The sequence below is a fragment of the Nuphar pumila genome, chromosome 3 (assembly GCF_984573655.1).
Source record: "Nuphar pumila chromosome 3, dmNupPumi1.hap1.1, whole genome shotgun sequence".
Taxonomy (NCBI): domain Eukaryota; kingdom Viridiplantae; phylum Streptophyta; class Magnoliopsida; order Nymphaeales; family Nymphaeaceae; genus Nuphar; species Nuphar pumila.
Genome location: NC_143251.1, coordinates 120,208,495 through 120,233,337, shown reverse-complemented (window position 1 = coordinate 120,233,337; position 24,843 = coordinate 120,208,495). Strand labels below are relative to the sequence as shown.

Below are 24,843 nucleotides of genomic sequence, written 5' to 3'. Positions count from 1 at the left end.
AATTGTTGTCGTTAATCCGTCGCTAATTAGCGACGGCAAAAATCCGTCGCAAATTTCCGTCGCTAATTAACATTTTTCTTGTAGTGCTAACTCTTGATTGACCAATAGTCCGAACCAAACCAAATCGTAAACAAAAATGTCTATGTTATCGGGTCGACTCGTTTAATAAACAGGTCGTCGTGTTGTGTCGACCCGACCCGTTTATTAAACGGGTTAACCGTGTCGTGTCGGGTTACCCGTTTAATAAATGGGTCGTGTTCGTGTTTGCCACATCCGACCCGTTTAATAAATGGGTTGTGTTCGTGTTGAGGTATTCTGACCCACCAACCCGCCAACCCAACCTGATTGCCACCCCTACAACCACCTTATCAGAGTCTGGATTCAACTCTACTGTATCGGATAAGGTTCGCATCCAGATTCGGACCAGGATTGCCCCTGATTTTCGAATTCGGACCCCGGTCCGGAACTACTATAATCCGACCCTATCCGACCCGTCCAAACTCGAGGGGTGGCCCATTTTCCGCGTGGGAAAGGCGGTTCTCACGTCTCTCGCTGACGTGTCATATTCTTCCAAACTATTCTAGGTTCGTCAGCAGGTCCACCTTGCCAACCACTTACCTCCTCAGGAAAGTAAGACCAAATCTAGCCGTACGTTGTGTTGCCAACCGCTTCATCAGGACCGTAGATTCATGCCCTCTCTGCCTATAAATACCCCAACCCTCGCTCCTTTCCCTGACTTCTCGTCCTCTAGTGTGGGGTTATGGCGAGTTTGTTCCCGTGTGTTCTGTCTGCCGTCCGTTTTTGGGTTTCTTCTGTTTTTCTTGCTCTGGATTTAGGGTCTTCCTTCCTTCTTCCACCATGTAGGGTTCGGTTTTCACTCTTTGGATTTTCCTGATTTCTCTATCCAAGAGGAGAGCGAAGCAAAGGGCCAGATCGGATCGCTATCAGTAAGTGTTTATTCGTTTGATTCGAGTTCTTTAGGGTGATGCCTCTTCTCTGCTGTTTGCGGTCTGTTTTTGCGGCAAATTGTGTTGTAGGTTTCGATTTTATTTGATATAAGATGATTTTGAGTTGTCGATCTGTAGCCAGTATGATAATAGGACGAAAATTTGATGCTGATTATCTGGAATAGAGAAGCAAGGGTTCTGAGGTTACGGGAGGTTGATTGCAAATCTTGTGTTCGTCTTTCTGATCTTGCTTTAAAGGATTCATCGTAGAGAAGTCAGCCTTCTGTTGGTTAGTCATCTGCTGGTATGCCGCTCTTCTGCATATGATTGATGAGTTGAGATTTATGGATTAGATGAGTGATTATGAATACGATAGTATAAGCAAGCAGGTAAAATTTTAGTGTCGGTTTTGGGGCAATTGGTGTAACCTTGCCCTTTCCCTTCACCGTGATGCATAGCTGTTTGCTTATCAAGTTTGGATGATTTCTCTCCCTGTCTTGGTCTAGGTTTATGCTGACCGCAGACTTTACTTCGTGATTAGCTGTGCGGTGTTATTATGGGTTGAAAAAACGAGTTTTACTGGACTTGCCCTCTTTTAGTAGGACTAGTATACATCTCATGTTGGTTCTGGTTCTGTTGTTGAATCTAGGGCTTGCTGCCATGGTCGGAGCAAAAGCATTTGGATGTGCGGCAGTGTGTTCTCTGATATGAAGAGGGTTATCCGTTTTGTAATGGAGGTTTATTATTATTTTTTTCAATGGTGGGTATCATTGCGAGGTTGATATTGGGCACTTGTTTTGTTGATGTAGTGCGGATTCTCTTTATGGATGTGGCCAAGATCAAATTTAATCTTTTCTTATCCATCGATAGATTGATTATGAAAAGGGAAAGCTACTTCACTTGGTCGACACTGTTATCGTAGTGCATGAACTATTCTTCTTCTGCCTGTGTATATGATCCATCGAATTAAGAATATTCTTCTTCTGGTGGCTCCTCCTCCAGGTATTGATATTCAAAAGTCATTGCAGGGGACAGGAAATGCGTACCTTTGGTGCTTAGGCTGGGTGACAACCAATCTACAAAAAACATTTTTGGAGTTGTATTTGCCGGCTAGACATGATCATCTGCTCTTTTTTATTGCTATTTTTATTGTCCTCGTCTTTGCAACTCTTTTTTTCTTTGGGTCTTTTTTCCTACAGAAGAGGGTGTTGATGCTCCGGATTTACTGCAGGAGATTCTTTGCTGCAAGCAATACTAGACCAAGAAACACAACTTGGAGTCGTGTTTGTAAGATGTTTTTAAGTGGAATAGTCCGTTCTGTTGTAGTCGTTATCTTATCCTCCCATCTTTACTTCTTTGGACTATTTTATTTGGATTATTCTAGACCACTATCTTATTGTGATTGCTTGGTAGTGCAAGCATCGACTGTCATATTATGAACTTTTTTTTTCTGTTTGGATGGCAAATGCGCGTGGCCATTGGAGTTGCTGTTGGCCATAGATAGGCTGCTATATGAGGCTTTTGTGGTGGTTCGTGGTTGGTAGGTTGGAACCTCTGTTGGTTGTATCGTTCTTAAACTCTTATAGGGGAATGTCAGAGTATTTAATTGGTCATCAGTGAATAATTTGGGGGTGATGCCTTGTCTGTTTTGTCCTTTATGTATCAGGTAAGTTATGCAGCAAGGTGCTAGGGTGGTGGAGCATACTGCGATTTATGTGGATGTGTAGATAAGAATCTTGCAGCATTTTATTAGGGTTTTCCCATCTTTATTGCTGCCTGATTAGATTGTGCCTTTTGTTAGTTTTTTTCCTTGTAATTTTAATTTTTCTCTTTTGAATCTTTGTTATTCAATGATGGTTATATCCAATTTCTGTCTCGTAGTGAATTTTGGGCATTTTAATTGGTATTGCGGATTGTTGGAACATATGGGTGGAGCTGAGATCAAGGTGGCAGAGGAATCTTGGCACCATTGGCAGAAGAGGATTATAAGTTCATTTGTTATTTGTTATGGTTTTGTTTGTTTGGGAGAGTCTGTGATTTAGTTGTTGGTTTTGTGAACAGGCAAACGGGTAGGATTATTGCTGGTGGCTTGAAGCAAAGACCTAACTTTATCGTGAATTGTATTTTTAGTTTTTGTTTTTCAATATTATCTTTCTTCTTCCGGATCGGATGCTTTGATGTTGATTCATCCCATGTTTGCTGTCTGGATCTGTAGGGTCAGATTGTTGGTTTTGTTAATGAGCTGTGTTCGTGGGCGTGGTTCCAACATCAGCAGACTCCATTTGGTTATTTGATTAGATTGTTGTCTGATTAGATTGTGCCTTTTGTTAGTTTTTTTCCTTGGAATTTTAGTTTTTCTCTTTGAATCATTGTTTTTCAATGATGGTTATATCCAATTTCTGCCTCGTAGTGAATTTTGGGCATTTTAATTCGTATTGCGGATTGTTGGAACATATGGGGGGAGCTGAGATCAAAGTGGCAGAGGAGTCTTGGCACCATTGGTAGAAGAGGATTATAAGTTCATTTGTTATTTGTTATGGTTTTGTTTGCTTGGGAGAGTCGGTGATTTAGTTGTTGGTTTTGTGAACAGGCAAACGGGTAGGATTATTGCTGGTGGCTTGAAGCAAAGACCTAACTTTATCGTGAATTGTATTTTTAGTTTTTATTTTTCAATATTATCTTTCTTCCTCCCTGCTCTTCTTCTTTTCTTCCGGATCGGATGCTTTGATGTTGATTCATTCCATGTTTGCTGTCTGGATCTGTAGGGTCAGATTGTTGGTTTTGTTAATGAGCTGTGTTCGTGGGCGTGGTTCCAACATCAGCAGACTCCATTTGGTTATTTGATTAGATTGCTGTCTGATTAGATTGTGCCTTTTGTTAGTTTTTTTCCTTGGAATTTAGTTTTTCTCTTTGAATCTTTGTTATTCAATGATGGTTATATCCAATTTCTGCCTCGTAGTGAATTTTGGGCATTTTAATTCATATTGCGGATTGTTGGAACATATGGGGGAAGCTGAGATCAAAGTGGCAGAGGAGTGTTGTCACCATTGGCAGAAGAGGATTATAAGTTCATTTGTTATTTGTTGTGGTTTTGTTTGTTTGGGAGAGTCAGTGATTTAGTTAGTTGTTGGTTTTGTGAACAGGCAAACGGGTATGAGTATTGCTGGTGGCTTGAAGCAAAGACCTAACTTTATCGTGAATTGTATTTTTATTTTTTATTTTTCAATATTATCTTTCTTCCTCTCTTCTTCTTTTCTTCCGGATCAGATGCTTTGTTGTTGATTCATCCCATGTTTGCTGTCTGGATCTGTAGGGTCAGATTGTTGGTTTTGTTAATGAGCTGTGTTTGTGGGCGTGGTTCCAACATCAGCAGACTCCATTTGGTTATTTGATTAGATTGTTGTCTGATTAGATTGTGCCTTTTGTTAGTTTTTTTCCTTGGAATTTTAGTTTTTCTCTTTGAATCTTTGTTATTCAATGATGGTTATATCCAATTTCTGCCTCGTAGTGAATTTTGGGCATTATAATTCGTATTGCGGATTGTTGGAACATATGGGGGGAGCTGAGATCAAAGTGGCAGAGGAGTCTTGGCACCATTGGCAGAAGAAGATTATAAGTTCATTTGTTATTTGCTATGGTTTTGTTTGTTTGGGAGAGTCGGTGATTTAGTTGTTGGTTTTGTGAACAGGCAAACGAGCAGGATTATTGCTGGTGGCTTGAAGCAAAGACCTAACTTTATCGTGAATTGTATTTTTTGTTTTTATTTTTCAATATTAGCTTTCTTCCTCCCTGCTCTTCTTCTTTTCTTCCGGATCGGATGCTTTGATTGTGATTCATCCCATGTTTGCTGTCTGGATCTGTAGGGCCAGATTGCTGGTTTTGTTAATGAGCTGCGTTCGTCGGCGTGGTTCCAACATCAGCAGACTCCATTTGGTTGTTTGATTAGATTGTTGTCTGATTAGATTGTTCCTTTTGTTTGTTTTTTTCCTTGGAATTTTAGTTTTTCTCTTTGAATTTTTGTTATTCAATGATGGTTATATCCAATTTCTGCCTCGTAGTGAATTTTAGGCATTTTAATTCGTATTGCGGATTGTTGGAACATATGGGGGGAGCTGAGAGCAAAGTGGCAGAGGAGTCTTGGCACCATTGACAGAAAAGGATTATAAGTTCATTTGTTATTTGTTATGGTTTTGTTTGTTTGGGTGAGTGGGTGATTTAGTTGTTGGTTTTGTGAACAGGCAAACGGGTAGGATTATTGCTGGTGGCTTGAAGCAAAGACCTAACTTTATCGTGAATTGTATTTTTAGTTTTTATTTTTCAATGTTATCTTTCTTCCTCCCTGCTCTTCTTCTTTTCTTCCGGATCGAATGCTTTGATGTTGATTCATCCCATGTTTGTTGTCTGGATCTGTAGGGTCAGATTGTTGGTTTTGTTAATGAGCCGTGTTCGTGGGCATGGTTCCAACATCAACAGACTCCATTTGGTTATTTGAATTGTATTTTTTAATGGTCTTTAGAATATGTGGCTATTGTGGTTTATTCTGCTGAGTATCAACTTTTATTTCCATGCAGTTGGATAATAAATTATATTTGGTTGGTCATGGAGTGGGAGGTGTGTATTGATGGTATTCAGTTAATGGATGGCTGCATTTATTTATTTTGTTAAATTTTGAGAATTTCTTAATGTCTACTCCACTGACTATTTGTTTTGGTGATTTGTTAATTCTGTCACCTGCACCTACTTTTAGGGCAATTGGATGTATTGGTGCTCGAATCATCCTTTAAAGCTTCCTGGCTGTAAGGTTTTGAGTCTTTTGACCCTCGTCATGTAGCAAGTTGGTTCCTTATTCTGGTTTTGTAAATTGCAAGCTTTTCTTTTAAATCAGGAACAATGTTCTTATAAAGAGATGTCACTGGGCATGCATAAGCTGCAAAAATCTTTTGTAAGATGGTCTTCGGCTCTATTGTTTTGTTTACTTCTCTTTTTCCTCTTCTTTCTTCCAGGTCTACAATCTTATTTTTGTTTTCAAGGAATTCTTCTTTTTGGTACTCTTGATGTGTTGCTTTTTAGGCATCTTTTGTTCTTGCTATCGGGGACTTTTTGTTGGTGGTGGTGATGCCTACTGTCTGCTATAATCTTTTCCAGCGTTTTGGTTTCTTTGCTAGGACGTCCTTCCCAATTTTTCTCATGTTGCTGTTGTTTACAGTGCGATTTTCCCTTCATCACTGGATACAATGACATGGGGACAACATTGTTCTGTAAGTGATTAGCTGAGTGGGTCTGTCCAGAACATTTTGGTTCAATTTTGTTTTCCATTTGTTGTTGTTAAGCTGCTGCTGCTTAAGTACCTGATTACCTGTTGTTCGTCTACTTTTTCTGTTTGTGCTAACTGGAAGATTTTAATTGTGCTAGGGTGTGACTCATCTGGTGTTTGTGTCAATTTCTTATTCCCTTCAAAACTTTGAAGGGTCATTCTGGTGGCTGTGGTGTTGGTTGGAAAATGATGGGATCTGTGCTATTGTTATAGTAGATCTTAATGATGGGCATTATATATAACTTCACGAGCTTCTAGATATCTATGTAAAGCATTTGTTGTACTTGTTGCTTGTACGGACTCACTGTTGTAATATAAAAGTGGTAATGTTGTTGTATAGAAGAAGTGCAAATAAAACTGTGGAGCATAGAAGTTTTTTGTGGTTTACAATCTCTCTCTCAGGATTTTGTTTCTACCGTTTCTTCTCTAAATACTGGAAAAGTGACTTGCTATAAATCTTTTGTTCATTATCAATCTATTTGGTTGTCAAATTTATTTTCTTGCTTTCGAATGTCTTCCTGTTAACATCATGTTCCCTGGTTAGTCTGCAGCACTACTGCGCCTTTTTTGTTGCTTCTTTGCAGACTTCATGCCATCTTGTTGATTCATTTTCATAATCTTTGTCTTCCTATTTCAAGGCTTCAATGTGGGTTTGCTTGTGTGCTTGGGTGATGCATTTTTTCTGTGTAGTCGTCTTTAAGGAGTTTCTTTAGAGCACGTCTGGAAGCAGGTAAATAACAGGAAAAGTTATAGTATGAATGAAAAATTAAAACTTCCCATCTATTCGAAACAAGAGAATTTCTGAAAGGAAGTTTTTCTAAAAACTTTTGATAGGGGTTGAGGAATTTTTCCTATCAAAATTTTTCTTTTTGCATTATGGCACTCGCCCTCAAAGTATCTCTCTGTCAGCTGCCACTCCACTGCCTTCATTTTCATCTCTCTCTCTCTCTCCAGTTGGCTGCTTGGTGCTGCTCATCTTAGGTTCTGCAGTTCCATGTATGAAAATTGCAATTGTATCTTCTTTGATGGGTCCCTCTTCTCCTTGAACTGCTCCAACTCAATCAATAATGAATTATAGGTTGAGCTTATGGAAACCATCATTGAATCTTTGCTGCCATTCACGATGGATGGATGGGACTTCTGAGCATGTTGCTGCTCTCCAATTAGGATGATGGAAAAGGAATGGGTTGCTGCCCACCAATGGCTTGTGTATATGTTTCAGGAAACATTTTGAGTTTTGACAAGTGGGTACACAATATTATCACATTTATCATATTTTTTTTAACTTCATTCTCTCAGCTCTCATTTGACACAAATGAGAGAATTTTTTCATATGAGAACTTCTCATGTGTACAATTTTCTTTTCCTATGAGAATGTTTCTCACTTCTAAACATGCCCTTGGTGTAGATAGGTGTTTTGTCTTGATGCGGTTGCTTTGGTGATCCAATATTGGTAAGCTCAGCCCACCAATGGCTTGTGTATATGTTTCAGGAAACATTTTGAGTTTTGACAAGTGGGTACACAATATTATCACATTTATCATATTTTTTTTAACTTCATTCTCTCAGCTCTCATTTGACACAAATGAGAGAATTTTTTCATATGAGAACTTCTCATGTGTACAATTTTCTTTTCCTATGAGAATGTTTCTCACTTCTAAACATGCCCTTGGTGTAGATAGGTGTTTTGTCTTGATGCGGTTGCTTTGGTGATCCAATATAGGTAAGCTCAGCCACCTTTGCAAGTGAAAGTGGTGCAGATTTGGTTCTGTTTTACTACATTACATGCATTGTGTTGTGGGTGATCTGTGTTGTCCTGGAGATATTTCCGTTGGTCTCTTATATGTGCCTTTCTGTGGTTTCTTTATTGATACTGTTGGGAGTACATTGCTCTTGCAGTCATGGCTTTGTAGGTCATGTATCAGTCGTTAGTTTTTTATACTGTTAGTTACATTCATGTCATCCTCTTCTTTGATTCTTTCATTTTTGGGATATTTTTCTAAGGAAATTCATCATCCTCTTGGATTTGGATGCCTTGATTTTTGTGCAGTCACGTTGGTGTGACCTTGGATAGTGTGCAGATCAATGGAGATGCCCAACATATCCTTGCAAGCTTGTTCTAGATTTTTGGTATATTGCTTTATTGTTTTCGATAATCAGATTGTCGATTTGCATTGTATTTTATTGTTTTTATGCAGAAGCATATTCTAACAAATTTCTCGTTATGTGTGCATCGCTGTAGCGCTCTCTCTCAGTGAGAGAATGCCCCGGTTGTGTCGTTTGTGTGTGTTTTGCTTGGTGTTGCTTGACGCACACCAAGTATTCGGTGAATTGCCTAAGCGACAATTTGTTGCAATTTTTTGGGACCTCTTGGTTTTTAAGGTTCCACTACTTAGTTTTATCGAATCGCTAATATAGGATTCTGTTTTGGTCCCAAGCCCGGATAAAGGAGGGTTGCAGTAGGCCAGTGACGTCAACATAAAAACTTAAGCCACACCCTATTAATATGAATCAATATGAGAATTTCGTTGGGGCGTTCCCTATTGAGCGACGCCCTGTACTCTATAGGCCCGGATGCAGTGATAAATGGGCAAGGGTTGCTAGGTCGTCGCCCAGAAGCGATGCGTCACACCGGCGCCTGGGTGTGGTGTCAAATAGGCAAGGGTTTTCTCTGTTGGATGGGTGAGGGTAAAGAAGATAGTTCAAGACTATAAAATTAGTAGATGTTATGTGTAGGAGAAAGATTGATATTTTATGTCTACAGGTGACCAAATGGGTAGGTGAGAAAGCATAAGTGATAAAACCTTGGGATATAAGATTTGATATAGAGGAATAAATAGGAATATGATTGAAGTAGGGATTGTTATTTGTCGTGAGTTTATAGATAATGTAGTTGAGGTCCGTAGGAAGGGTGATAAGATTTTACTTGTTAAATTAGTATTAGGTACGGATATTATTAATATTATTAGTGTTTATGCACCTTAAGTAGGTTTAGATGATTCCATTAAGCGTAAATTTTGAGAAGATTTGGATGGAGTAGTACAAGGGATATTTTATGGAGAAAAGCTTTTCATCGGCGGTGACCTTAATGCACGTAGGCATTAGTAGGGATGGATTTGAGAGTATCCATGAAGGTTATGGTATAAGAGAAAGAAACGAAAGTGGAGAAAGGATTTTAGATTTTGGGTTGCCTATGATATGATCTTTTAGCCAACACTTGGTTTAGGAAGAGGGAGTCTCACCTAGTAACATTTAAAAGTGGGGTTAATACGAGTCAGATAGATATTTTCCTACTTATAAAGAGAGATAGGGGTTGTTGCATCGATTGTAAGGTTATATCGGGATAAAGTGTAGCTACACAACATAGAGTCTTAATTTTAGATCTTAGATTTAGAAAATGCCACAAAAGGGATAGACATAAGATAGAGCCTAGAATTAAGTGGGGGTACTGAAAGGAGCTAAACACAGAATGTTTGTAGAGCAGGTAGCTAAGAAAGTTGATTGGTGTCTCGAGGAGGATTCAGAATCAACGTGGAATAAAATAGCGGGTTGCATGAGAAAGGTGGCTAAGGAGGTATTGGGTGAGTCTAAAGGCGGTGCACCGCTAGGTAAGGATACATCACGGTGGAACGAGAATGTCAAATTAGCTATTAAGGTTAAAATGGAGTGTTATAGAAATCGAAGAGTTTGATAATGAGAATTTGGAGAAGTATATGATAGCAAAGAGGAAAACCAAAAAAGTAGTTAAAAACGAGGGATAAGGTATATAAGGAGGTTTATGACAAGTTGGATACCACAGAGGGCGAGAAGGATATTTATAGGCTTCCAATGAGAGATAGGAAATCGAGAGATCTGGGTACGGTTAGATGTATCAAAGATGAAACGCAAAGGGTTTTAGTCAAAGATGAGTAGATTAAGCAGATGAAAAGATTATTTTGATAAGCTATTTAATGTAAGTCATGCTCAAGATCTTTGAGACTTCTCCATTCCTTTTCATGAGATGAATCGTGACTTCATGCGCAAGATTCGAAAGAATGAAATTGCAGAGGCTTTGAAGAAAATGAAATAAAAAAATATAATTGGCCCATATGGTATACCTATTGAGGCTTGGAAATGCTTGGGTGAGAGGTTTCGAATGATTGACAAATCTTTTTAACAAGATTTGACGGACAAATAAAACTCTTAATGAGTGGAGGAAGAGTATTTTGGTGCCTCTATATAGGAACAAGGGTGATATACATGATTGCACAAACTATCGTTGTATAAAACTCATGAGTCATATTATGAAACTTTGGAAGAGGGTGATTGAGTATAGATTGAGTAAGGTTGTCATGGTATCGGAGAATCAATTTGGTTTTATACCGGTGGATGACTGTTTCAAAAGGATGGAGAAATTGATGATGTAAATCATAGGATAAAGGTTGGGTGGATGAAATGAAAAAGTGCAACTGGAGTGTTGTGCGACCATAGAATGCCATTGCGGTTGAAGGGAAAGTTTTATAAGGCGACAATTAGGCCCGCTTTACTATATGGTACGAAATGTTGGGCTGCCAAGAGACATCATATTCAAGAAATGAGTATTGCTGAGATGCATATGCTTAGATGAATGTGTGGAAATACAATAAAAGATAAGATTCAAAACGAGGAGATACATAAAAAGGTAGGCGTTGCATCCATTGAAAATAAGATGAGAGAGAATCGTTTACGGTGGTTTGGACATATTCGGCGAAGGCCTACTGATGCTCCAGTTAGAAGGATGGAGAAATAAAAAAATATATTAGTTAAAAGAGGTCGGGGTAGGCCTAAGAAGACTTGGATGGAGATGATAGGAAAGGATATGAATGCTATGAACTTCACCGACATGACATTGGATAGAAAAGATTGGAGGACAAGGATTCATGTGGAAGACCCAAAATGATTTTCTTATTTGGTTCATATCGCCGACCCCAATTATTTTGGGATGAAGGCGTAGTATTTTTGTTGTGGTAGTTACATTTTATTGGGCATCTTTCCGTCTTCTATTGGGTCTTTTCATTTATATTACTACATGTAGCGTGAGGTTAGAGTTCTAGGTTTTGCTTTCTGCATATGGTCGCTCAATTTGGGGTCTTGGCAAGTGTTGGCTTTGATGAACTGTGAAGTCCAGAGACCTGCATGGTTAGTTGGTGTGCTTTCTTGTAAATGTTGCGCAATTAACTGAAAACATTCTCCTTGTGTGCTTTTTGATGGGGCACTTGTCTTTTTTCTGTGGACCGAATTTTTCAGGAGCTAATTTTGGGACTCTTGGTTGAGTATGGGGACACGACTATATATATTAAATCACATAAATACAAAATAAAATGAATATAATCTAAATATATATGTTATATCTAAAATATATATTATATATACTGAAAATATAATTATAAATTATAAATTGAATATAAACCTGTATGTATGGAGGGTAAAATGGTGTGTCCGGTTGACTGTGTCGTGGGCAAAATGGAGTTTCTAATGCATCTTGCTCTAGATCATAGCCTACGGGTCTTAAGTAACCCTATTTATGTCTCTCTTCCAATCACATGCATCCTGCTGTAGTTCATATCCTGCAAGTTTTTATGTGACCTCTGTTCGTTGGTCTTATAGATGCTGCACCTATTCTTCTAAACGTTTGTACCTTAACGTGGTTTGTCTTTTTGTGATAATCTTATTGGTCTGCTTTATTTAAGCGGTTTCAATTGTTATCTTTTTTATTGGGATTGTCCCAACTTTTTTTGGTGATATATCGTGATTAATTTTCAAAATTGGAAATATTCTGTGTAAGAGATCTATTGCTTCTGTTCTCTTTTTATCCACTTCTGGCCTTACTGGATTGCTTATAGCAGTTTAATGTGTAGAGCCTCGTTGAGATTCTTTCATATGGGACATTATCATTCTGCTGCCCTTGGTTGATTATGTGATCTACTGCAAACAAAGAAAGACTTTCAACCTGCATCATGATATGGTATACATTCAGAATGCTGTCAGAGAGGTGATTGGAATGGAAGAGCCATCATGAGATTAGATCTGCTGTGCGTCTTCATTGGTCCAATAGATACCTGTTATTCTTTTGTAGCTTTTTTTCCATGTGAAACTTCACCTAGCTGAAGTCCTCTTCTGATGAAGTGCCAGATGACTTTGGTGAGTTGCTTGTTAGGTTATATTATCTATTGGTCTTTCTTTGGTTTGGACTATATCAGTGGTGCTGCTCTTGTTCTGATGTGTTGGTTTCTCGGGGGTTTTGTTAAAGATATTTTTGACATAGTTTGCAGTTTGTTGTAAGGTGTTGCATTGTTCTATGTCGTGCCTTTTCACTAATCATGAGAAGGGTTGGGTTGAATTTTTTTTTAAAAATCATAAACATATGTAACAATGATTTATTGCACAAAATATAACCATGAAATTACATGTGAAACATTTATGTCTCCATGAGCTGCATAAGTCTTCCGTACCAAGTTTATTAATTATTTTCTTCTTCCCCTCTTTCCACAGTCACATCATTTACATGAGATCATCATTTACGTCTAGAGTTCTTTCTACGTTTATCCTAGAGTTCTTTCTGCGAATATTCATTGAATGTCTTTCATTTAGAATGTATGCTTCTTTTTGAATCCATGCATTCAATACATCAAATTTATTCAAACTAATGGGATCTAGTTGCCCTTTGTGCCTCTTTGATAACTTTTTTAGTTGCTAAAAAAGATTACGTGAAAAAAATTAAAATTAGTTGTGTTTTTTCTTGCTATTTTTTTTAAATAAACACATGAAAATAATAAATTAACTTTATAAATTTTTGTACCTTTGCTACACGTAAGTTGTATCGAATGTAGACGAGGTCATCGAGTCTTTTATGCTTCAATCTATTTCTTCGTTTTGTGTTTATTTGCTTAAAAACACTCCAATTTCTCTCGCATCTATTTTTTGACTAAAGATGTGAATGACAACTTTCAAGTTTGGAACATCACTTTCAAACTTGATTCACCACGTCATAGAAAAACTATAAAATGTAAGACTAACAAATACAATCATACAAAACATTATAATTAAATAACTATATGAAATTGAAATAAACAAAGTAAATTTTTAACGCATCGTGGTATGGTTTCGCACTGTCGTAGGTCTCCTCGTATTGTACAATGCATTATCATAATTTTTTATATCTTTTTGAATTTGATCTTGAATGCCATAATTAGGATTCAACATTTCAATGTATATCTTAAATATAAGATTTAAATAATATGTTGTATCGTGGTATGATTTTGCACTATACGTAGGTTTCTTCGTATCGGACAATGCATTATATCTTTTTGAATTTGATCTTGAATGTCATAATTAGGATTATCTTAAATGTAAGATTTAAATAATATGTTGCTTCAGCATGAAGTTGCCTATTCCACTTATGATTAATGATATTATATATAGGGATGCACTACTAGTGTGCTTTATCTCGGTGTCCTTAATCAAGAGTTTTATGTAATAAGAAACATATAGGGTTTAAAAAAAATGACCCATAATTTTTAGCTAATTTTTTATTTGTTGTCTATAATTTCCTGCATTATTTTTTAGGCCAAAATATTTGTTGTTTTGGATGCATCAGAAAAATCAATTGCCTTAAAAACTATAGTTTCTTTTGGGGGCATTATACGAAATTTATAAGGTCCTTTGGCTCTTTGTCTCTCCATTCATTTGCCATTACACACTCAATTTCTCTCCATGAGTGTCTCAACTCATCATGTTTTAAATGTTGGAGTCATGGCATTACCCCATGGGTAGTTCTTGGATTGAAAAAACTCCAAATAGATGTTCTTGTACCTCTTATTCTTTTTTCTCTTTTTTTTATGCTTGTGACACTACTACTAGTGGTATCAGCCACATTTTCCCTTCATTGCAAAACTTCCTACTTATGTTAGCTAGGGGTTGTAGGATCTCATCTTCATCCTCCCAAGGTTGTGCATGCACCATTTTTGCCTCTTTTTCTAGTCTTTTTTTCTTCATACCAATAATTGTTGATATTGTCATTTCATGACATTCGTTAAATTTCTTGACGTGCAGGCTGCAACATTGAGATGTGTCTTGGCTAAATGATGCTTCTATCGAGAGATGCCACTCGGAAAAGTAGTATGACGCAAATAATAGAAAAAGCATTTGATACACTATTCTCAATCAATTTTCACTCATGACTTGAGTACCCTATTGCCATGCCACACTATGATTTCAATTACTTTTCACTCACTGAGTATCTTATTGCCATGCGATACCCTTTCCCAAAAAAACTCAATAAGAAGCAAATAATAATTTTTTTACCTTCATTTGAATAGAAAAATAGTGAAAATGTGAGTTCTCTTCTTTATGCATGAATTAACCCCCAAATCACTTTCACGAGTTTTAGGGTGCTTGGATACCTCTCTAGATTATTGATAAGGTCTCTCACACATCGGTGCTGATAGAAATTTCTTTGAACTCTTTCAAGGGCACATTGGAGAACGGAGAACCCAATTGTTGTATTCTAGTTTCACCTGCCTATAATCTTGCTTCGTCGACTTACACTTCTGTTGTGCCTCCCTAGGAATCCTATAATGGTTGGATTTAGATTGAATGTTTAAATTATGTCTTGTAATTTATTATATAGCGTTATGGTATGTTTTATTTTTGTATAATGTGGTTATGTAAATAAAATAAATTATGAATATATAGTATGTTTGTTAATACAAGAATTTATGTTAATTCTTTAAATTTAGGAAAAATGCCAAAATCATGGGAAGAACAGAGGGATTTTGTATTGGATGCCCTCGGTACGTTAGCGAGAAATGCATAAAGCCAATATTCATAGCTACAAAATGTCTTATATGAGAAATTTTTAAAGATAACCCTTTGACCTTTTATGGAAAGGCTGATAAGGAAGCAACAAAGTCTTGGATCCACGAAATTGAACATATATTCGTTGTCCTAAGGACATGACATTTTACAGATTCTTTCGACTCAAGGGTGATGAGGGAAAGTGGTGGGAGATCACTTTTGAAATTTAGTTTGAGAGCTTTGAACATTCCTTGTGAGGAATTTAAAAATGTTTTTACAAGACCTATTTTCCTATCTTTGCCATGGAGAAATTGATGTTGAAATTCGTAGGTCTCTCTATAGGGAACATGACTTATAGATTACACTACCAAATTTAGGCATTTAAAAAGATAATGTCGAAATGTCTTTACGTACATGTGCACAAAAGTATGTTCAAGGTTTAAGGGGTATACTCTAGGTCTGGGTCCTTACAAGAGGGCAAAAGAGGACTCTACCTTTGAGGATGACTTTCCTAGAATCAAAGAGGTTCAAACACATTCAATATTTGAACAAGGATCATACTAGAAGAGGCCTTTTCCTCCCTCGAAACAAGGGAAAAGTGCTGATGAACAAGAGGCCATGCCCCTTCTATGGAGGATTTTGTTTTAATCAACCTGTCCTAAGAACATAGGCTAAGTGTCAAAAATATCACCCTAGACGTCCTTGCCCTCGTGATACTGGTGCTTGTATCTTTTGCAACGAGTTGGGGCATTACATCAAGAATTGCCCAAAATTAGCGGCACAACCTCAAACCCTACCTCAAAAACAATTGTTACTGCCGTGACCTCCACAACGATTGTAGTCTCAGTTGAATCTACATCGGAGGCGGAATATTGGTCAAGTTAACCGAGTTTATGTTGCCATGACAAATGAAGCAAGCTTGAGTCATAGGGTCATCGAATGTATAATCTCTATAGTTGATCACTCTGCTCGAGTATTATTTGAATCAGGTGCTTTTCATTCTTTTGTGTCGGTTTTTGTAAAACTTTTTAATCTGCCAACAAAAGAATTGAATATGGGTCTTTAAGTAGTTAATACTCTGGGAACAAGGAAGGTCCGTGTTAACTACCTTCCTAGTATATAGAGGTGTCTATTGAAGGGCACATTTTTAGCAAATCTTACTATACTAGAATTGATAGACTATGATCATTTTGGGATAGATTGGTTGCATGAGAACTTTGTCAATCTAGAGTGTCACGAAAGAAAGGTATTGTTAGAGCAACCTAACTACTCGACTATTGAGTTCAATTTTGTATTTCATTTTGAAAAGAAATGAATGATCTTTTCTCTAAAGGTGAAGAAATTTTGTTTCTCTTACTAATATTATATATTTTAAAATAATTATGAAACAAACATTGAAAATATGATAGTACAAAAATTCAAGCATGTTTTTTTTAAGAATTATCGGGTCTACCATTTATGAGGGAGATAAGTGTTTCTATTGATTTAATACCTGAAACTGCCCTAGTTTTGAAGGTACCATAGCGATTGGTTCCAGGCGAATTGGCCAAGCTAAATAAGCAATTAGAAGGATTGATGAATAAATGACCCAGTTTGTCATCATGGGGGGTACCTACCTGTCTCATTTGTAAAAAAGAAAGATGATTCACTATAACTTTGTGTTGATTACCACATGTTGAATAAAGAATAAATATCCTCTACTTATAATTGAGAACTTTTTGATCAAATAAGGTTGACTTAAAATCAAGCTGTTATCATATGCACATCAAGGCTGATGATGTTCAGAAGGCGATCTTCATGATCAGATATGACCATTATGAGTTCTTAGTAATGCCATTTGGACTTACGAATGCATCAACAACCTTCATGGATCATATGAATCACATTTTCAGAAAATTCTTGGAATTAGAACAAGGGCTTTTCGGTATATTTTATAGGTCTTGAATTTTTGGTTTTTCAAAAAATCCATACCATGACTTTTTGAAAAACCATTTCTCAAAAATTGTGGGAGACATGGTTTTCAAAGTGTTCACACAAAGAAATGAAAGGAGAGGACCCCTTACATATGAATGTCAACCGAGGGGGGTGACCCACCCCCCTTCCTTGTAAACATGCCTCCCCCTTCTCTCTCTAACAAATTCTCCTCTCCTCATGCCCCTTTCTCCCTTCTCTATCTCTCTAATTTTTGGATCCCATACGCCAATTTTTTCCTGATCCGTTTCATAAAATCTCGTGATCCTTGTCACTACCTATCAATGATCTTCGGTTTCTTTGAAAGAGTCCTTACAATTCAGAATTAGCTTTTGGAGCTTGACCACCATAGGCTCTTGCCCAATTTAGAGGTAGTCTTGAGACCCTATGGAAGCATTATCGAAATCTCCACTCACCGTCAAAGATTTTCATATAGTACAGCAGAAGCATTGCTCAATTTTTTTACTACCAAATAAATGAGATGTACCTGTAGGGCTCATCTGGTCCCTCCTATGAATCTATAGGACTTCCTAAGCTCTCTCTTGAACCCTTAAGATTTTTTTTTATAAATTTAAATGTAATGTTAAAATTTCAGTCCATTTACGCCCTCGAATAGGGGCGGTTCAGTCAAAATTTTAAAATAAATTTTATGATTTTTCATACTAAAATAGGGCAGGTTTTGTTAAGATTTTCAAAATAATTTTTGGGTTTTTCTTACTAAAATAAGGCAGATATTATCCAATTTTCATAGATTTTTCAAATGTCATGATTTGATATTGGGTAAATAATGTTGAAATTATAATACGAATGAATTCTATCTGATTTTAATTTGAAGTGCTCAATTTAGTTAAATGAGAATTGTTGTTATTTTTAAGAAATTTAAATTATATATTATTTGTTAAGGATTTAATTGGATATATTATGGAGGATGTGAAATGAAATCGTTGGCCCCATAAGGTAGCACTATTTTTCTAATTTTATTGAAATATTTGGCATTTTTATTTTTAGGGATTATGGTTTTAAAACTCTAAATATAATTAAATTATTTTATGATATATATATATATATATATATATATATATAGTTGCGTACAAATTGTGGTTGAGCTATGAGTGCTAACCATGATTCTGGAATTGTCAGGCGATTTATATTGCATACTCATGCTCTATGTGTGTAATTACAATTGTGGCAAATTTTGTGATTGCATTAAATGTTTTATGAGTATTGACTTGTATAATTATTGTGAATTTTGAGGAAGTTGTGTTTATTTTTAATGGCATGCATTGAAGATCATCTCAAAAAGACAAGGTTCCCCTAATATTTGTGGAGCTAGTTGACAGTGAGTATTTGTTGGCCATCGAGTCGGTCAAGTAGTATTGATGCTTTGCACCATCTTCATGGAATCCCTTTGGAGGGCTATGAGGATGAAAACCAAAGATCAGAAAATCTATCGCTAGGAAGGGTTGTAAGGGTGAAAACTAAATATCAAGAAATCTAAAGAACAATTGATCCTGTCCTTGAACCTCGGCTGATGCAAAGAGGGATGGACTCGATTGACAAAGCCGAGAGTTCAACCATGTACATGTGCTTAGCAGTTGATTGTGATCCTAGCCGGTTGCGATAAGCCTTGATGATGGTTCCTTTAGTGCCAGCCTTGTGAAATAAAAATTGTGAATGAACCTGAAAGTATGAAATGTGGCAAATTCTGTGATTGCATGAAATGTTTTATGAGTATTGACTTGTATAATTATTGTGAATTTTGAGGAAGTTGTGTTTATTTTTAATGGCATGCATTGAAGATCATCTCAAAAAGATAAGGTTCCCCTAATATTTGTGGAGCTAGTTGACAGTGAGTATTTGTTGGCCATTGAGTCGGTCAAGTAGTATTGATGCTTTGCACCATCTTCATGGAATCCCTTTGGAGGGCTATGAGGATGAAAACCAAAGATCAGAAAATCTATCGCTAGGAAGGGTTGTAAGGGTGAAAACTAAATATCAAGAAATCTAAAGAACAATTGATCCTGTCCTTGAACCTCGGCTGATGCAAAGAGGGATGGACTCGATTGACAAAGCCGAGAGTTCAACCATGTACATGTGCTTAGCAGTTGATTGTGATCCTAGTCGGTTGCGATAAGCCTTGATGATGGTTCCTTTAGTGCCAGCCTTGTGAAATAAAAATTGTGAATGAACCTGAAAGTATGAATACTCAATAGTAGACCGCGCTAGTGGCACCTTGGGATGTTAAATCAGGATAATCACTTAATTTTGTAAAATGTTGGCTATCATGACATTTAATACAAAAATATTTTTATTTGAAAGATAATAATAGGGTTTATGTATATAGGATAGACATGTAGATATATAATTATTTGTTTTATTACTTTAGTGCCAGCCTTGTGAAATAAAAATTGTGAACCTGAAAGTTTGAATACTCATAGTAGACCGAGTTAGTGGCACCTCAGGATGTTAAATGAAATGTTTGCTATTATGACATTTAATACAAAAATATTTTTATTTGAAAGATAATAATAAGGTTTATGTATATAGGATAGACATGTAGATATATAATTATTTGCTTTATTAATTACGTAAATTAATTTTTATATTTATAAAATAAATATGTGATACAAGCAGTTCTTTATTATTATTTAGATAAATTATTTTAATTATATACATAACTCATAAAGGGTCCTGAGATGCAAGCAATTTCTTATGATTGTTCAATTAAATATAAATAGTTTAATTTAGTTCAGTTAACGAGATTGCCATATATATAAGTATTGTTAGATTGTGATTATAGAAAAATGCTTGAAACATATTTGTTTTATGGACTTGACATATTTCTGTTTACATAATTTCATACACACTAAAAACCCGAGAAATTTATTAGTAAATTGGATGACATTAAGTTGTGTCACTTGTTTTTATTAAAAATTGCAAGTTCACATAGGTGAACGGCCACAATACACATGACTCACCTGTGATTTTGATGTAGACTAGGTTATCAGTTTGCATCTTGCATTTGCATTAATGCAAGTTTATAGTGACCTCAAATGTTGCTGTTAAAATTTTAATAAATCTGTCATCAACGTTGTTCGACTCAGTGTTGACTGATGATCCGATGGTATGACAAACATATAATGAACCACTAAATGTTGCTATTAAAATTTTAACAAAATCAATTCTATCGCCAATGTTGTTTGACGCAATTTTGATTGATGATCTGATGCTATGAGCTGTTAATGCTGCACAATGAAGTTTATAAGCAAGTTGAAAATAAGTAGTCATGTAGATGGGCAACAATGTAGACCTTCAAGTAGCGCAGGACATGGTGGCATCTGCCTAAATTCAAACTACACAAAATCAATTCATTGAGCTGATAAACCATTAAATGTTGCTGTTAAAACTTTAACACTTAAATCTATTGTGAACTATGTTCAGCTCTGACTGATGATCTGATTGTATGACAAACTGAGTATCCTTGGCACGGCTACCCGTCTGCCTATGTTATTTTGTGTGAAAATTTTGGTTTTCTTTTCTTGTTGAACATGGGGATTTTGAAGTTACCTGATTTATCATTTTGTTGAACGGTACATGTAGATGCTGGTTGTCCAGAAATTAGCAAGAGACATCTGTGCTAACCTTGTGCACTTTGTACCAACTGAGCTTCCTGGGATGAGTTTAGAAGAATATAACAATAATCAACTTCTACAAACAGTAGTAAAGATGACCCACCATTAATCAAAATAATTTACCTGACAAACTATGGCAACAGAAATTTCTGGCATGCTCATATCCCCTTAGAGAAGCAATTTCTGCCTATAATTTTCAAGAATTTAAAACAGTGAAATATGAGACTAGCAACTCAGTTACGAAAAAAGAACAAAAAAATGTTGTTTAGATTGTTTGTTTTGTCTCTCTAACAAGCTCACAACAACATAACCACCAAGAAAGACATGGCTAAAATTGTCCATTCTAGTTAATACTATTTTTATGAATGCTTTTTCTATACTTTTGTTTGCTAAGTGCTAATTGTTAGGTATTACCTATGTCACACAAACTCGGCTAAGGAGGCTCCGCACCTGAGTCGACACGCCCTGACACGGGTGCGGCTTTGGACACGGCCTGTGCTCGGTCAACGTTAAGTCAGACTCGGTCAACAAGTTAAGGCCGAGTCCGTCTTTGTTTTGGACTTGGTCAATGTTGATTGAGTCTATTTTTGTTCATTTTTTAAGACAAAAAATATATCAAAACTAAAAAAATATATCTTTTATATATTTTTTATTTACTTCTCTTTAGAGAGAAAGACTGTGCAGAGCAAGAGTCTTTACCCAGACTGCGCTGCAGAGTCTTTACCCAGACTGCGCTGCAGCCAGACTGTGTAGATATATATTTTTTAACTGTGCTGAGCACAGTCTATATATGTACACACACGTGTCCTAGAGTCCAAAATTTTTGAAATTCAGCTTCACCCGCACTCATGTGATAGGGTATTACTATTATCTGAAATTGTTATTCACTTGAGATAACTTATTTCTTCAATTGTTAATCTGTTAGTTGTAGCTTGTTGCTTCTCAGTTCTTCCTTTAATTTTGATTCTTTGACTAAGTTGTTAACATGTCAGTTGCTTGTTAAATGTTAAATTATCTTTGAATTTATTTTGTATTTATGTGATATTTAATATACATATCCATCATAAGAGAAACCATACCCGGATCCTACAAGGATTACTTGAACTAGAACCATACTGGATAAATTTATAGTTTTTATCCTTTTTTAGATAAAAAAAATTATGGATCTTAGTTGGAACTCGGTTTGGGCCCAGGTTTAGTATGAAAGATCACTAACCATACCCAACTCCATACATTAATCGGACCTTTCGAGTCGTACATAGATTCTATTCAAACCTTTTTATTTATCACCTAACTCTAACCCTATAAGGTTCTATCGACCCTCCCATCCCATCTAGGGGGATGCACAAATAACCTAGGGAACTCAGGCTCGACTCTGTTAAACTCGACTGGAGCTCATTTCAGGCCGTAAATGAGCCTATTATCTCTGAGGCTAATACCGAGCAAACAAGCCGAGTCTAATCAGCCTACCGAGCTCAATAAGGTTCAGTAGGTCCAATAAAGCTCATTTTGTTTTTCGCCACCCTTCTTGAGCCCCACCCCGCCCTTGCTCTCTCTCTTTTCCTTATGCACACGACACGCTGATGAAAAGAGGCAGTATCTTATTATTTTAATTTTAAAATTTTTTGTTGATATTGTGATATGAGATATATGGTTATATATTAAAATGTAAAAGATATTTCTAATAAATTAAATAAATAAAGGTGTTGAGCCCCACCCCGCCCTTGCTCTCTCTCTTTTCCTTATGCACACGACACGCTGATGAAAAGAGGCAGTATCTTATTATTTTAATTTTAAAATTTTTTGTTGATATTGTGATATGAGATATATGGTTATATATTAAAATGTAAAAGATATTTCTAATAAATTAAATAAATAAAGGTGTCTGTCCTATATTGGTAAAAAATAAAATGTGAGACTACTCGTGTCAAATGTTGAGTTTCATTTCTTCCCATGCACACGAGCCGAGCGGTTCGAGCCCGACCGTGTGCTTCCTGTGAAATACTGACCCGGGACAAGCTCGAGCCTAGCCTGAACAACCGTGGTTAAAGATCCGACCAATATTGAGCTGAGCCTGTACACACTTGTACCCACATTTTTTAGAATTGTCATGTCTTACCCTCTGTCGTACCCAGGTGACAAATGACTAATATATAGTGAACCACCAAATGTTGCTATTAAAATTTGTATAAAATTAAATCTATTGCCAACGTTAAACTCAATTTTGACTGATTATCTGATGCTATAAGCTCTTAATACTACCCAGTGGAGTTGATAAGCAAGTTACTGATTATCTGATGCTATGAGCTGTTATTACTGCACAGTGAAGTTTATAAGCAAGTTGTTGAAGATAGATGTCATGTAGATGTAGATGGTCAACAATTTAGACCCCACTTAGGACATGGCATCCAACATAAATTCAAAGGTTAGCCTACACAAAGTAAATTCACTGAACAGATAAGGTTTTAAAAACATGAATTCATTGGTGGCACTTAAAAAATATAATGCAACTGAATTGTGAGTAATGATATTGCTTCACTTGGAGAACTTCAGGAAACTGTTTTTTAAGTACTATTGGTATTGATTTGGGGTCTGCTACCTAATAAAATGAGCATTGTGTTGGTCGGTCCTGGAGTTCTTCCACGTAAAGAAACCACTGTTTACATTTGGTAAAAAGAAGAATTTGATTTGAAAAATTGGTTGGTGATAAACAGGAGTTGCTCACACGAGGTAAAAAACTGTCTAGATTTCAACATCTTCTGTTTCATATGATTATACTGTGTTCTGAAATGAAACTGAGTTAATTCGATATGCGCTTGGTTAGGCTATATTTTGAGTAGCTCTCTGTTCGTCCAAGCACAGGGTAAGTTTCATGCTAATCTTGCGGGTTAACATTTTGGCATGCAGAGAAAAAATTCATATCAATATAACTGGGAGCTAAAAACACTAAATACTAGCAAGCTGTCATGGTTATATTGTCTACGGCTATGATTAAATTTGAGAATGTTAAGAGTCTCGCAAACCTTTTTGAAAGTTTCTCTCAAACTAGCAGGTTATTTGCTTAGGAATTTATTATATTTTCCTTTTTCTAACCTTTTATGGAAATGAGAATTCTGTTTTATGGGGAATCAGCTATTGATATGCTTTAACATCACTGCTGCATTTTCATTGTGTGGCAATGTCTTGTTTGCGGTATTTATTAGTTTTGGACATTTGGTGCTTGATAGTGCCCAACTCACTGACTTAAAAAATATAAATATGTTCATTGTGTAAGTTGTGTGCTTTATTTTAAAAAATATGAATATATATTCATTGTGTATGATGTGTGCTTTAATTTAAAAAATATGAATACATTCATTGTGATGATGTGTGCTTTAATTTAAAAAATATGAATATATTCATTGTGCATGATGTGTGCTTACTCAAGGGGGTCATTGTTCCAGAGTAATGTCATATTGAGAATATCTTTGACATTACCACCAACGTTACTTAGTCCTTTCGTTTTGTATCGGCCGATTCTGACTGCAAACCGAATCAAGCTCGAATTTGCACATGACGTGCTAGGAAAATTATCGAAATAATAGAAAACTATGTTACACCATTTCTAAAATGTATTTAAAATTTAGCCGAATCAGCTCAGTTTCATATTGATTTTTGGCCTACAGGGTTGCAAACCGACCAACAATACTGACAACATTGGTCTCAAGCCCCGGCTAAATCGGGGGATTATTAAAGTTTTTGTGGGTGTTTCAACTTTTAGTAAATGGCTATTGAATCATCGAGTTCATTTTGAGTGTTTATGCATGTTCGTCCAGGTACAGATATATTGTCTTACAATGCATAGTTATGACCCTGCTGTTCCTTCTGGTGGTCTTGTTAGATGTACTGTGGGTGCTGTTAGTAAAAAATATTATTCCAATTATTGGTGGTGTTAGAAAGAAATATTGTTTCATAAAAATGCAATGCTAGTATAATAAGAGATTATAAAAAACATACAAACATTAGTTAGAATATGTTAACTCCGCCATTAGTTGAGTTTTTTTTTTACTCTACTAGTGCCAGTCCCAAGCCTGGATAAAAGGAGGAGGGCATCCGGTTTTTTGTTGGCAGTTGTGTTAGAATTGATGTGTGCTCGCCAAAGGAGCGTTACTTGTCCGGGGATACG

At 36.3% G+C, this 24,843-nt stretch overlaps 1 protein-coding gene across 15 annotated transcripts; it reads left to right on the top strand.

The window, feature by feature from the left end:
- The first annotated feature begins 738 nt into the window (after positions 1-738).
- On the top strand, positions 739-17,077 carry LOC149843489 (uncharacterized). Of its 15 annotated transcripts, XM_089999851.1 has the most exons (9): positions 739-1,008; positions 1,090-1,251; positions 1,597-1,707; positions 1,976-5,430; positions 5,519-5,558; positions 5,695-5,743; positions 5,833-5,889; positions 6,154-6,205; positions 6,360-17,077. In XM_089999851.1, exons 4-9 carry the CDS (start codon positions 5,323-5,325, stop codon positions 6,501-6,503), a joined length of 450 nt encoding a protein of 149 aa, XP_089855977.1. In that variant the 5' UTR covers positions 739-1,008; positions 1,090-1,251; positions 1,597-1,707; positions 1,976-5,322; the 3' UTR covers positions 6,504-17,077. The 15 variants fall into 15 exon arrangements, with proteins under 15 accessions (XP_089855977.1, XP_089855978.1, XP_089855972.1 ...); XM_089999852.1 differs by lacking the exon at positions 1,090-1,251 and having other exon boundaries at positions 739-947; XM_089999846.1 differs by having other exon boundaries at positions 739-947; positions 1,090-1,707.
- Positions 17,078-24,843: the final 7,766 nt, after the last annotated feature.

What these genes read in the sequence shown, in the direction of transcription:
- LOC149843489 (XM_089999853.1), top strand. Translation starts at nt 5,323, where the DNA reads ATGTTGATTCATCCCATGTTTGTTGTCTGGATCTGTAGGGTCAGATTG. An exon ending in ACATCAACAGACTCCATTTG is followed by an intron (nt 5,431 to 5,518) that starts GTTATTTGAATT and finishes ATTTCCATGCAG; the next exon opens with TTGGATAATAAATTATATTT. An exon ending in TCCTTTAAAGCTTCCTGGCT is followed by an intron (nt 5,744 to 5,832) that starts GTAAGGTTTTGA and finishes CTTTTAAATCAG; the next exon opens with GAACAATGTTCTTATAAAGA.